Source organism: Parasteatoda tepidariorum, chromosome 9 (assembly GCF_043381705.1).
Source record: "Parasteatoda tepidariorum isolate YZ-2023 chromosome 9, CAS_Ptep_4.0, whole genome shotgun sequence".
Classification (NCBI taxonomy): domain Eukaryota; kingdom Metazoa; phylum Arthropoda; class Arachnida; order Araneae; family Theridiidae; genus Parasteatoda; species Parasteatoda tepidariorum.
Window position 1 is genome coordinate 40,942,964 of NC_092212.1, and position 15,745 is coordinate 40,958,708.

The 15,745-nt window shown below is 27.1% G+C and overlaps 1 protein-coding gene across 4 annotated transcripts in view; it reads right to left on the bottom strand.

Annotated features, from left to right (window-relative positions):
* Positions 1-494: 494 nt before the first annotated feature.
* The window catches only part of LOC107452824 (V-type proton ATPase subunit VhaSFD), a 34,933-nt gene continuing 19,682 nt past the window's right edge, over positions 495-15,745 (bottom strand). For 2 of the 4 annotated variants that reach the window (XM_016069422.4, XM_016069421.4), the window contains exons 8-14: positions 14,033-14,117; positions 11,093-11,271; positions 9,610-9,735; positions 8,190-8,291; positions 7,098-7,211; positions 4,079-4,225; positions 495-1,272 (exon numbers count right to left, since the gene is read on the bottom strand). In XM_016069422.4, the coding sequence (XP_015924908.1) occupies positions 4,114-4,225; positions 7,098-7,211; positions 8,190-8,291; positions 9,610-9,735; positions 11,093-11,271; positions 14,033-14,117 (718 nt within the window). In that variant the 3' untranslated portion in view covers positions 495-1,272; positions 4,079-4,113. The remainder of the gene's footprint in view (positions 1,273-4,078; positions 4,226-7,097; positions 7,212-8,189; positions 8,292-9,609; positions 9,736-11,092; positions 11,272-14,032; positions 14,118-15,745) is intronic. The other 2 variants (XM_071185193.1, XM_016069423.4) reach the window with 1 other exon arrangement.

Consider the following 15,745-nt stretch of genomic DNA (forward strand, 5'->3'; position numbering starts at 1 on the left):
GCAAAAGAAACTAATTAGTTTTATTCTTATTGGTGCGTTACTAATGAACAATCCATCCCGGAAATTTCACGGGAGCGAGAAATAGAGGGCGAAACCTCACCCCGTCATTTTCACAGGAGCGAGAAGGACCAAAACCAAAGTTTTTTTTTTTTTTTTTTTTTTAAAAAAATGGGAATACATATTAAATGGGGGACTGAATCCTATCTCAAGACTGATTTCAGTCTTCAAGATGAAAAAATGGCACATAAGAGAAAATAGCCCCCTACCCAATGTTGGACTCTCTTCTTGATCCTATACTAACCTTAACTATTACCCACATTTATATATACAAAGCCCTATTTCTTTCTTTTTTTCTGAAATTATAAACAGATGGATGGACAAATTACAGGTGCTGTAGTGGGCTTATGAGACTACTGAACTTCATCAAAATATTACATTTCTATAGAATATGATTTCATAAATGAATTGTAAAATTAATTAAAACAGACAAGGAGAACATTTTCCAATTTATTTTTATTATCTTGAATAAAGATGTCTACAACAGCCAAAAATAAAAGATCATTTCTTTTTTTACAAATTGTACACTATTAATAGAAGAAGCCTACCAATAACAATTCAGTTAACAAATTGTTGTTCATAAGACATTATAAATTATCCAAATTCAAAATTACTAGATTTAAATTATTATAATTTCATTAAAACATTTTATTAAACATTTGTGCAATATGGGGAAAATTTATAAATAGATTTTTGTTGAAATGTAAACATTTAATTAATAAAATATTGGACTCTATTTTTTCACAATTTAAAAAAAAAATTATACTGAAAAAATAAACAGATATTGATGATTTTAAAAGATAATACATTAGACTTAAAAGATTCAAACATAATTACAACAGATGAAACACACATAACAAATTTCTGAACATCAATAATTAATTTTCCTTATAAATAATACATTTATTAACAATAGGAACAAAATGATAAATAAATATTTTCACACCAAAAAGTTAGCAACAGCCTTACAATCATACTAATTAGCTTTGGAATGTAACTTACAGCCAATTACTCACCACCTTCACAGAGAATAAACATTTAAAGTCCATAAAACAATCACTTTCTGAATCTTGACTACATATGACATAGTTGTTTCTTTTATATGAGGAAAGTCACCATATGAAAGCTTAAGTGTTTCCGTTAAACTTTAAACTTTATCCCTTTGCAGGTATAGACTGACTCTCAGGTTTCTCCAGTTGTCGGCCTAAGTACTCCCTAAAAATTATTAAAAAATAATTATAAATCAACATTGACATTAATACAAGATAATTCTGTTGTTTGAATATTTATATAAGAAGAGTTCAAGATAGTGATTACTAAGGCCCGGATTTTGATGACATTTGCATTTTTTTGCATTTTTGGACATTTTTTGTCCTTTAGAGCATTTTTTGAGATTTATAGGGCATTTTCTTTAAAATTTTGGGGCGTATTTTGCATTTTAAAGCATTTTTTAAATTTTTTGTTAAATTTTTCTAATTTTTATTATTTTTTATAATTTTTTATTATTACACTGGCTTCCAAACAATGAAGAAAATTTCTAGGATATTAACAGGTGAAGCAACATCTTTTCAAATTGAAGAAGAATTGTCAGTAAGTGTGACCGTCCTTTTCAAGTACGCACCAATAACATCAGTAGACGTTGAAAGAAGCTTCTCCTGGTATAAAAATTTGCTTTCAGACAAGAGACGCTCGTTTACATTTCAAAATATTAAAAAAAAATTTAATAATCCACTGTAATTCTGATATTTAGTAATATTATGAGATGGAAGTTGTTATATTCATTTAAGTTTCTATACAAAATGAAAATGTTTTGGAGTCAATATATTTTCCTTTTTTTTGTTATTTTTGGATATAAAACATATTTGTCAAACTTTAATGAACGTAGAACAAGTATTGCATTGCTTTATATTTTTTGAAACGACTCATAATAATTTTGAAGAGTAAAACATTGTTTTAGTTCAATATTTTTACTTCTATTTAAGTCATGTCATAAGGCATTTTTAGCGCAATTTTCGCATTTCAAGGGCATTTTTTGCACTTTTAAGGGCATATTTTGCAGTTCATAAGGGCATTTTTTACACTTTTTAAGGGCATTAATTGAGATTTTTCAGGTCATCAAAATCCGGGCTCTAGTGATTACAAATATCAGACTGCGTATTGAAAAACAATAAAAAATAAGCACTTCTTAAGCACTCAAAAAATATTTTTAATCACCTTTCAAAACAAAACAAAAAAGAATCATAATTAGGATCTGTGCAGTAATAAAAATAATTTTTTTCTATCGTTTAAAGTTCTTAATTTAGAAACATAAAATCAAGAAAATTCAAAAACATTTTCGAAACCTTTATATAATCACGATACGAGATCTAGTTTCTGATAAATATTGCGGAGAAAATTGTGAAAATCATGCATTTTTTCGTAATTTAGAACTGCAATCGATACAGCAAAGAAAAAGTCTCTTTTTTTAAAAGAGAGAAAATTAAACTGTTTTTACAAACCCTGAATAAAAGAAACCGCTATGCACCCTGAAACCGCTTTTAAAACCGCTATGCACCCTGAATATACATAAAATTGTATAAATGCAGTAAAATACATACAAAGAGTTTAAAATAAATTCTCAATGTACATTATAAGGTTGATATGAAAAAGTTCTTGTTTATGTAACAATATCATAAACTTTTTGAGTTATGGAGATTTGACCAACTGACGGTGTTGTCATTTTTATTTTCACTGCTTCCAAATGTTGAAACATTTTTCTTACACAACTGTGATTCCTGTCAAATATGTAATACCATAAATTCATAGAAATATTGCCAAAGGTATTAGGATCAATATGAAATCGCAGTGCAGTAAGTTCATGATGGCAAACCAGCTGGAACCTGACACAACTAGTTGTAAATAAGTGAATGCATTATGACGTAATCGATATCATATTTTATCAAAACAGAGCTCAGGGCAGACAAAAAATATTACTAGAGCTTTTATTTTCAGATATTGCTTGATCTAGTAATCCTTCACAATACTTTTTCGTACTATTTTTAAAAGAGAAGAAATTGTTTTCAATTGAGAAAATTAAAATTTTCTATTTCTATACATTAATTTTTGAAAAAACATTATATAAGAACACACATTATATTTCTATTACTGGTAATACTAAAACATCATTATATACAATTTACATCAACATTTTTGAAAAAATATTAAAAAAATCATTTTAAAGATAATAATTGGCTATTGTAATATAATATTAATAGTTATAGCTATTATCATATTAATTAAGATCACAGTTTTTCTGTTTTGAATATTTGTTCATTTCTACATTAATGCTGCAAAACACTGGTTAAAAAGTCAAGAACATTGTAGCTATATTTAATTTCTAATTTTTACTTCTTTAAAAAGTAGGTACATATAAAAGTTTAAACATTTTTTTCTTCAACACTTCAATTTTCTTTTTAACATTATTTATCCTTTTTCTATTATATTTTTATTTTGATAAAACAAAGCATTATAATTGAAGCTAAATTACTAGAATGAAATGGGCACAAATTCATGGCAGTTACATACCAAAATAAAGCATCATATAATTTCAGCAAAATTTCTAAAATGAAATTATCTTAAAATAATGGCAACTGCAAAATTTAGCGATCTAGCGTAAGTATTTAAAGCAAAGCATTACATGAAAAAACCTCCAGTGGTAATTTTCATGTAATGCTTTGCTTTAAATACTTACGTAACATTCACACAATTTAATCGATCACACTTAATACTTTTTCTACACACTTGAATAATTATAACAAAATATTATAACAAAATTATATTAAATTATTATTAATTAAACTACGCTAATAATAATAATTTAATTAATTAAATTAATAGGGATAATTAATTAAATTATATTAGCCACTATTATAACAAAAATAATATTATAATAATTTTGAAACTTAAGAAGAAAAGCAGATAGACACAAAGCTCATCAAGAACATAAAGCCCAGTGCAGTGAAACAAAAATAACTTGACCTACCTTAAGCATTTAGATCCACATATTCTAATAGTGTACTAGCTACTGCTAAAATCTGATTTACACATACATTGTTTCCCTAGAGTGAATTTTGAAGCGCTGTTTGATGATTTTATGTTAACGCCACTACACTTTAAGCATAAACTATTCCTATAGGGTAAAAAATATGAATACATAGGCTAAAGATAATAGAATTCACACAAGCAGGTAACATGCAAAACAATAATTGGGTGGTAGAAGAAATAAGCATAGAAAGGGTAAAAAATTAAAGCCAACTACAAGTACATTTCAGTAACTAATTAAGAGTGAAATAAAGCAATACACTAGAGCTCATTTATAAAATGTATAGCAGTTTTTCTCAATCTTTTCACTATCGCTAGAAGTTAATTCCATCCTTTAAAAAACATAAAACATAGTTAGTTACACAATATTTTTTCAGTTTTTAATTTTTTGATACCATGTTCTTCAATAAACCAATGCGTTCATAGTTTTTTCCATTAATTTTAACAAACTACTAATTTAAACACAAGAAATAGAAATAAATCAATAAGTCAGGGCCGTAGCCAAATTTTTCAACAAAAAATAAGCACCTTTTTAGTACTTTTTAAGCATTAAAAAAAAATTTAAGCTCTATATGCATTAATAAAATGCAAAGTAATTTTCATACACTTTACATGATCATGATAAAATAAGTTTCTGACAAAGAACTTTTTTCTTGATTATACTAGGTACCATAAAAAGACTCGGTTCAATTTCAGAGGGGGGAAAATGAAGACTGACATTGAGAATATCATGCAAAATCTAGCAGAGTTGCACATAAGAGTACAAGAATCTCACCAAACTAAGCTCAGTAGAGGCACATGCGGATTTGCAAATATTTCATCAAACAAGTAAAATGATTGGGGCTGTCATAAGCTCTGGACCGACGGTACGTCAAAATGGATTGTGAAAACGGTGAATAGAACAATGTAAAAACCAGGCTTCGGCATAATACTTGGCGAAAACCGACATGATAAAGAAAAACAAATCTCATTTTTGAAAAGGGAATATTAAGCATTTTTAAAAAAACTCCACTGAAAAAAGCACCTTTAACAGCATCTAAAAAACGAAAAGAAGCACCTTTAAGCACTTTATGAAAATGCTACACACCATGATAAATAGAAGTACCATTAACCTTAACCATTTGTTACCTAATTGAGAAGCCCTATTTGCAAAAGTAAGTTGACAAAAATGCCAAACCATGCTCTGATAATTTGTGAAAAAATATAATACAATTAAGACCAAAATAAAGAAGAAATTCTGAGACCGTAATGAAAATACTAGTACAGAAAACCAATGTATTTTTAGTGACCTCTATTTTTCGACCTATTTCTTTAAATCATTTTCATTTATAACCTAATTGAGAAAACCTATTTCTGAAGATAAGTTGACAATAACTTAAAACAATGCTCTCATAACTTTTAATGGCATTCATGAAAAAAATTATACAGTTAAGATTAAAATTAAAACGAAATTCTGAGACTGATCTCCCCTTAAATATATATTTTGAGCCGTGGTGGCTTAAAATGAGGTGAACTGGGTTCGAATACCAGCGACGGCTGGTTGATATGAATTCCGCACCCGGGTCGCACTGACCACAGTGCTGCAGTAAAAATATCATCAGTGGTAGACGAATCACGGGTTAGAGTTCCCTTGCCGTTAGGATAACGGTGGGAGGTTTTCCTCACCGTGCAACGCAAATGTGGGATAGTTTCATCAAAACGTCTTCCACATAGGCAAATTTCTTCTAATGCTTTTAATCCAGGAGCTAGCTCCCTTGCCTTCTGGATTGAGTTCAAAATTACAAGGCTAGGGAGCTGAACATTAGTAGTCGTAAGTCAAAAAAATTGGGTTGGCTATTCAACGACAGTTTTAAAATTAAAATAAAACATATCTTTTGCTCAGGGATCATTTTTCAGCAGCCAAAGAATCTCACCTAGCAAAATATTAAAAAAAATTTCAATCAAAACTACATGGGTTTAGATCTAAACTTACTTCGTCATTATGGAGTTCAAGATAGCATAATGTAAATTCTTCTTTAAATGTTAAACTAATTTCATCCTCCCCTTAATCAGAAACCCCTGATCTATATAGTAAATTCTGATCAAATGCATAACTTCTTTAACCCTTTAAGGGAGGGATGATAACCTATGGCCACTGACTGAAAGAAACTAACACAAAATAAAAAGAATCTTCTTAACAAATTTCTTTGATGCAAATTTCTTTGACAAATTTCTTGAAATAATAATGCTTTTTTGTTTCAGATTTTAAACACATCATTTCACAGAAGTTTAATTTCAAGAAGCGTTTAACTTCTAATGTATTTTTTTAAAATAAATATATTTTACTTTGTCACTGGCGGTGAATAGCCGACCTATTCTGAGTTTACGACTAATAATATATAATTGTATGTGAACAATGAAAAATAATTTCAAGTACAGCTCATTTTTTAATCAGTTCATTAACACTTATTCTCACAAAAAAAAATTCTGAAATTAGGTATAATAAAAAACTTGAGATTTTAGTGAGCTCTAGTATACATATAACAAATACATTAGAAAGAAAACTACGTATAAATCTACAAAAAAAGCTACAACACAGTACAAAAAAAATAACTAAAAGGCAGGGTATAAGCTATGCAAAAGACCTTTGTACCAATATAAAGCAAACAGCAATTTTTTAGAAACTTAATCTATTAAAAATTTAAAATTGTATGCTGGCGCAAAATACGTATTAAATATTTGTAGGTGAAGTAAAATCTGTGCTCAAATTTAGCAGCTGAAGCAAAATCTTAGCTTAAAAATCTGCACTGGTATAAAATCTGTTTATAATTCAACACTGGAGCAAAACATATTAAACAAAAGGAAAAACACATAAAGCATTTAAGAAGTGAAAAATGTATTAATTTTTTAAAATTATAAACACACAATTAGAGATTTTAGATAGACTTTTGAAACTTTATGATGATTCCAAACATGCTTACCAATTGTGAACCATAAGTTTTTGAACACATAAAAGTGCTTGATATCGGACATTCGGGTCATCGTGTGATAAAAGGTGCATTACTTCCTGTTTACCACCAAGACCTTCAATAATGCTAAAAATATTTATAAAAAAATATTTATTTTATTAAATTATAAAAAAAATTTAAATTATCATTTATGCATTTTTGTAATAATTTAGAAGAAATTTATATTTTACTTTACATCAATAAAAGTAAAATAAACTTCATATTATTAGGGAGACGTTACCAATTTTACAAGAATGCAGGGAATAGTTAGATTTTGTTTGAAAGTAACATGAATGAGTGATAAATGTATAATTAATCTTTAACATTAACATAAATCTGCAAAACAAGAATGCAAGTAAGATTTAGATTTTGTTTGAAAGTAATATGAATGAGTTACAAATGTCTAATTTATCTTTTGCTTTGGTGCCGCCAATAAAAATATAAATTTGACAAACATACTTATCAAATTATAAAACAAATTATAGAAAATATATAGGAATACAAAGAAAAAGGGTAACTTAAATTTGCATTCATCCTGAAAGTTAACTCTCACTGTTATTCAGGAAACAGAATTTACGTCTAACAGAGTAATAGATAAATGTTATCAAATTAGAATGAATTGTTGTTGGAATTTCAAAATTGTTATTTCGTTTATTTATCTTATTGATTTTCAATATTTGTGCAAATTCTTAAGTAACTATATTTCATTTGCAAACACTGATACCATTGCATAAACAGAACTTTTGTAACAAATGGTCACATACTTTGAAAAAGGCTGCAAGTTTAATCAATAACTTACTGAAATCGAGCATACCTGAAAATATAAATTCTACCTTTTTTTTTTATTCAAGACATTCATTCGGACATTCATTCAAGACATTTATTCATACATTCAAGACAATTCTGGGGGAAAGTTAAAAGGCTTTGAGACTTGTTTTGACTCACAGATCTTAGGTTGTATGTTGTATACCTCTTGTTTAATAAATATTAAATTTGATGCCATGGATCATAATAATTATTGAAAAATTAAAAGCATACTGCTTAAAATTGAAACGGTGAACTTACTGTTTTCCTCGTGGATAGTGTCTCACATATTCCCCAATATCATGAGCTGCAACGCTTAACACAAGAGGATCCTTACTTGATTGAAGGAGGTAGATTAGAATTCTAGTTAAAAAATAAATTAATACAAGTTGAAAAAAATCTTTATCAAGAAAATAATAAAACATAATTGAAAAATCCTAAACTTACAAGACAAAATCAGATCAATAACAGGGTGTGTAGCCAAATCTCTCAACAAAAAATAAGCACCTTTAAAGTACTTTTTAAGCACTCAAAAAAATTTTAAGAGCTATATACATTAACAAAAAGCAAAATATTTTTCAAAGACTTTACATAATCCCGATAAAATAACTAGTTTCGGACAAAAAGCAAAATATTTTTCAAAGACTTTACATAATCCCGATAAAATAACTAGTTTCTGACGAAGTCTTTTCTTGATTATATTAGCTGCCATAAAAAGATCGAGAGATTTTTGGTTCGATTTCAGAGGGTGGAAAATGAAACCTGGAATTGAGAATATCTTGTAAAATGCGGCAGAGTCGAAACATGATAGTGCAAGAATCTCACCAAATCCAGTTCAGTAGATGCACATGCAGACTCCCAAGTATTTCATCATATATAAAACATAATTGGCACTATCATATGTTACTGACCGACGGTTGATTGTGATCGAATAGAACAATGTGAAAACCACGCTTTTGCATAATATGCAATGAAAATCGACATAGTAAAGAAGAAAAAATTCTTTTCAAAAAGGGAAAATTAAGCACATTTTAAAACACTCCATAAAAAACACCTTTGAGGGCTTTTAAACACGAAAATCGAAAATAAGCACCTTTAGGCACTTTTCAAAAAGGCTATGCACCATGCATAACCTTTGACATAATATACTAAGATGCAATCGTAATGGTTCAAGTACCTAATCTTAAACATGCTAATTAATTTATGCAGGTCATACTTTAAGTTCAGACAAGCAACACCTTTTTTCAATGTAGTTGGATTCTTAACTTTCAAATATAATTATTTTCAAAAACTTATCATTTCCCTTTTGCAATTAAAAAAAATTATATGAACTGTAAAACTTTTTTTTATTTTTTTATAAGAAAATATTTTAAGCTTTATCGTATCATGAGAAAGAATAATATGAACTACATGAAAATTGCATTAGTTTGTTTCTCTGCTTTTAATGTTATAATTTTCTCTGTAATAATAAGCCACAATTATTACTAAAGAATAAAGTAAAGAGTAAATGAAAACAAATAACGTTGATTATAACAAAACATACGTGAGATTACATATAATTCTGCATAAATTTTAATATAAATGTTAAAAATATATCACTAGGTTTAGTTTAGAAAAGAAATTTAATTCAACAAATAAAAAATATTTGGACATAGGGGTAAAATTTAAAAATGTAATATACTTCAGTAATTCATAATTCTTCTCATTCAATCGAGGTGTATTTTCTCTCCAGAACTTTTCAGAATTATGGACTGGACTCCATTCTAATCGACCAGATTTGACTTCAGTAGAATATTCATCAAAAGAGCTACAATATATATATANATAATATATATACATTTTTTTAGCTACAATATAATATTTAGCTACAATATAACATATTTTTTAGCTACAATATAACTTATTTAGCTACAACATAACATATATTTTTTTTATAAATGTCAATTACAGCATGTCAGTTTAAGAAAATATAATTGTAGTTTATCAAAAAATAAATTATCAAACATATTTAATGAATGATCCCTTTTAAAGTACTAACTAATGATTACAACAAAAAACTTAAATAATCAAGAAATTTTAGTAGCAGTAGTTTATTTACGTTGCACTGGAGTTGCACAATGGGCTACTGACGACGGTCTGGGAAACATTCTTGAGGATGATCCAAAAGACATGCCATTACAATTTTGATAGCCTGCAGGCAAAGTCGAACATTTTACAGAAGACTGATGCTGCACACCCTTGGTTCCTGTGCAAGATGATCACAGTGGTCATCTATCCAATCACTGAATGCAACCAACGATGCTCGACTTCAGTGTTCTAAGTGTCTAAGTGTGACACTTAAGAATTTTTATATATTTAGTTAAGTTTCTACTTTGTTTTCCCTTTTTGTTTATCTATCTATTTATTATTTATTTTGATGCCTAAAATTGAACACATTTAAAAATGGGGCATATTTGTAACAAAGAATATTTCTTTAAAAAATTTTTTTCCAATTTCTAATTTTTTTGAATGTAAAAAGAACTAAATTGATTTACCATGCTCAAAAAACACAGCCAATTAAACTTGCACTGAAAATATACCAAATAACAGTGAGGTAAACAATGGCTAAGGTCAGCTGGAAAATATCTATTTTAAATGCAACTAGCAATTAAATATTCCATTTCACTGTAATAAAATTTTTTCTGAGTTAAGTTAGGGTAAAGTAAAAATAGAGAGAGAGAGAGAGAGAGAGTGGAAAAAAAAAGAAAGAAAAAAAGATTTTTGTTCTATTAATCCTACTATTAACATTATCATCTTAAGATGATTTTCCAAACTATAGTTATTTTTATAACTTAAATTTTTTGTTAACTATTGAAATAATAAATTACAATTTCACCATACATCATAAGAAAAAAAAAATTGCAAAACCACACTCAACTTTTTATTCATAAAATTTTAAAAGAAAATCACCTTTTACGTGCAATACAGTTTATGAAATTCACATGAAAATTTTAATTCCTTCAAAAATGATTATAGAAATATATTAACAAAGATTACAAACAAATTGACAAAATGCAAAAAGTGTTTGAAGAATAAACAATAAAGACATAATTATTAATTTGAACATGGAAATATAAAAACTCTCAAATTCAAGTAAAGATTAAAATAAATTTTTTTTAAATTACCTAAGGTCTTGTACACTAGCCTGGAGCTTTTCATTTAAGAATTCGAGATCTTCATTTACATCTGGGTCATCAAATCTTCTACTTTGTAGTATATCAAGCTGTTTTAAAACTTTGCATTGAACCATAGCAATTGCATGGTCTCGGCTAATGCTACTCTCTTCAGGTTTTTCAATTAAATTCTAGAAATATAAATTAAATTGGATATTAAAGAAGAACAGCAATTGATCCTTAAAAAATTGTTCGAATTTAGTGATTTTAATTAACAAAGCTACTACAAATCCGGAAAATGTTTTTAAAGATAGAAAGATCATTTCATTGATGTTTCTTTTTTTCTCAGGAAAATACTAGGCTTGAAAAGTCTCAAAATGTTTACATATCTTGATGGGCATGTTAGCATATGAAATACATGCCAAAATGAAACTGTAACACACCTGAACATCTTGTTTTTAATTGCATATTTATTAAAAATTATTAATGTGGCTATTTTTAATCCGTAGAGAAAAATGATAAACAACATTGTCTCTAGATTAACGCTTTTTAAGTAGGGGAGAGGGGGGCACATGTTAACAATTTTTTTTATTTCTTCAGTTTTCAAAAAATATCATCCATTTCTCACAGTAAAGAAGTCCATACGTTTAAATAGTCTTTTCTTTGTCTTATGGAATTTTTCGAGATTTTTCAATAAAATATTTCTTTACTTTATGATATTTTAGAAAAATGACTTCAATTGTTCACATGTGCCCCTATTGGGGGGCACATCTGAACAAGATTAAAAACACAAAGCAATCATCATATTTCAAAGAAAAAAATCTTCAATATAACAGATAGAGATACGCATTATACTGAAGGGGTTGTAGCTTACTATGTGAATTTAAATTGTACAACAGTACTGTCAATAAGAAAATAATTTTTCAGCTGTACAATAATTTTTCCGCTGTTGGGTTTTTCGCAACTTCATGTTCCTCAGGAGTTGTAATGGGCCTTTTTCTTTCTTCCCTAATACTCTTTTATGCTTTTTTTTCATTTTCTCTATCTTTTCATTTATAGCTTTATCAAGTGTATCAGTTAGAATGCGCAATCAACCATTTAATAAAAATAAAAAAAATTTTTTAAAAAACTAATAAATTAATTATGGAAAATTAAATAATAATAATTTTAAATGCATACATATTTTTTAAACTTAAAATATCATGAGGATAATAATCTTAATACTATGTAGGGGCACATGTGAACTGTTCATATCTGCCCCAGATATTTTGTTCACAAGTGCCCCATCATCCTTCTTAAAGCTAATTTGAAAAATAAGGAAATTTTAATTGAGTAAAAAAAAAAAGAATAATTGTCATAAACTTAACTGAATGTTCAGACAATGGTCTGCAATAGTTAATTTTAGTTTATTTGTTGATTTATACTATGTTTTCACTTGAAGAAGCGAGTGATAATAATATATACAACACCAGCTCATACAAAGAAATTGTCAGAATGGAACAACTAAATGTCTCATTGTTCTGAAAGTTTTGCAGAGAGGTAGGACTAGTACTGCCATCAATTGAAAATTTTTCAAGATTTTTTATTTCAAATCATATTGGTAAAACATACCATGTTCACATGTGCCCCCCTCTCCCCTATCTTAAAATATTCTATGTATTTCTGACTTTTTAAATTAAAACAAAACGAATTTGGTTTTAGCTCCTTTGCTATTTTGATTTATAATTTTAAATGTTATTTACTTATTTTGTCTTTTTCTGAATTTGTGTTAATCTGTTTCATTCTTTGATCAGAAGTTCACATGAAATATTAACAAAGTATTAACAAGAAAGTATTCAGCATAGATCAAGTAAATGCAGAGCATTATTATTAACAAAAAATAAATATTATCAAAATTAAATGCTATGGGCAAACTTACACCCTTCAACATGTTACTATAAAATGATAGCATTATTATAAACTTTATAGATTCTTTTTTTATGACACAGCCATTGGGGTAAATAATTTTTCAATTAATTTTCCTCCCTCTTCATTTGGGGATGTTTTTTTTATTACTACTTTATTTATTAATTCATTATTTTTTGTTGTTGTTGTTGCTTTATTAGTCACCTTGGTGATTTTCATCAAAATTTGAAGAAAGCTAAAATAATCTTATTTTAAGCAGAAAGTCTACCTTTAAATATAGTACTTATAATCCAGAAAAATTCTAAACTTAAATTAATGAAGCAAGCTATGATATAAATAATAAGAATATATATATATATGTGGATTTATTCTGCTTGAGACTTGGTCATATAACAAAAATTATTTACCACCTGGACAAATAAAGCTAAATATAGCATATTTTACAAAACTAAACAGCAATGATTGTGAATTAATTTTAAATGAAGTCAAGAGTTATAATATTAAAAGATCATGAAATAAAGAAATATTATAATCAATATAAATCAATATTATAAATATAAATCAATATTATAATTAAGATAATGAAAATATTTCAGATTGAATTATATACTACAACAATTTGAAGATCATCATATTCAAAATTAATAAGATTATAGACTTATAGCTTAACTTATTAAAGTATTTTGAATGAGTATAATGAAATTAAAACATTCAAATAAAATTTTGAATTATAAAAACTTTAAATATCATAACCACAGCTAATTTGGTTGTAGATATATGGCACAGCTTATTAAATTCATGCCTTGATATTATGAAATTAATCTTAATGTAACAGTTTGGGATACATTTTTTAAAACACCTTGTTTAACTAGAAAAATGGTGTAAAGTTTGGTGTCCTTAATGTCATTTTTACTTTTTGCTCATTTCAGTTTATAACTGGAATTAATTGCATGAATATTTCTTTTGCACACAATTATAAAATTACTTTAACAAACAAACATTATGTTATTATGAAATTTTTTTCAATATTTAAATAAAAACCCTTACTCTCAAAGTCGCCAATATTATTCTTGTAACTTTTTCCTTGGGACATTCACTTAAGATGTCTGATAGTATTGGAATTACATTGAATCTAAAGAAAGAAGAACAAAACAATTTATTACTGATATAAAGACACTAACATAATTAAAATCATCAAAACATAGAAAATTTTTAAAGTAAAGGCTGTTTAGGAGACTAAGTTTTTAATTGCATCAATTTTAACATAGTAAAAGACAGGGAATAAGCATTTTTTCATAAATTTCAATTTTCAATGCCATTGAAGATATAAAACAATTAAATGAAAAATACAATAAAAGCAAACTAAAACCAGAAAAAAATTACTTTTAACATTTGCACTACTTTTATCAAGTAGAAGGGACTTCAAAATAATATAGAAACACAATACGAAGTATTACTACTTAATTTACACTACTTTTCAGCAAATAGATGAGACTTTAGGTAACCTTAAAGCAGATGTTCAAGAGCAAAAAGTATGCATGTGTTGTCATTGCATGTATTGATATGGCGATTGCTGCTGTTTAATAATTTTTAGAATTTTTAACATTAATTTAAATTTTTTACTTGGAAAGATGTCCTTAGTTTTCTCGTTTATTAAAAAAACAGAAATTTAGTCTACAGTTCAGCAGATTTGTATACTTTTTTGCAATATATATTCAAAATTAGACTAATTTCAAAAAATATTGAGACTTCATTTTTTATGCAACACATAAACACAATATTGCACACATTCAGAAATAAATCAGAAATTCTACTTTCTTTTACATTTTTATATTGAAGAATAGCAATGTAATAAAAAAGAAGACATGGGTACTGACTGGAATGATCCGGAAATATATATATTATTAAGGACTGGTTCATTTTAGTATTTTAAATTTTTGTGGGCAAATTACAACTTATAATATGCTGCTGCATATCTTCACAGCAAATAATGTCTACTTGAGGTTTTTTAAGCATGTCAAAGCTATATATANCACGAAGAAAATTAAGAAAAATAATAAGTTTCATTTATTGCACATAAGCTGCAAGTAAATAGAACTCATTAGATAAGTTCAAAATGAAGATAAAACAAAGGAAAATTACAGACATATGAAAAAAGGGAGAAAAATAAAAAATAAGAAACAGGGGGGGGAATAAAAAAAATAATAAAGAAAAATCCGGAAAAAAAAAGATAAATTTTTCTTTGCGGATATAATCGTATGGGCTGATGAAAAGATTATATCTTTTATTTTCCGGAATTTTAAAAAAAAATTTATCGTTTCTTTTCCCCTGGATTTTTTATATAATAATAAAATTACTTCTCTCAGGCCTGGTAGCAGAATTTAATTTGCAACACAATCATTAATAAACTCAAATTTGTCTCTGCCCATAACACAGTCAAACAGACACATTATTGTAAAATTTTGGCTGAATATAACATGTATACAGCAAAATCAGCACAAATTCAGAAGTTTAATTTAATTAAATAATTTATAACCTTTTAAATAAATAGAGTAGTTGAATCATTAAAATATAGAATAGGTCCCTATACAGTTCATAAACAGGCAACTAGAGTTTTCGGAAATAAATAATTTTTTTAAAATTTCTCTTGTATTTCAAAATTCTTATTTTTTTTAAATTCTAGTTACTTAAAGCACATTACTAGGAATACTTGAGAGTCATCATTTTTCTTTTGCTTATATATTTGCATATTGGGAAACA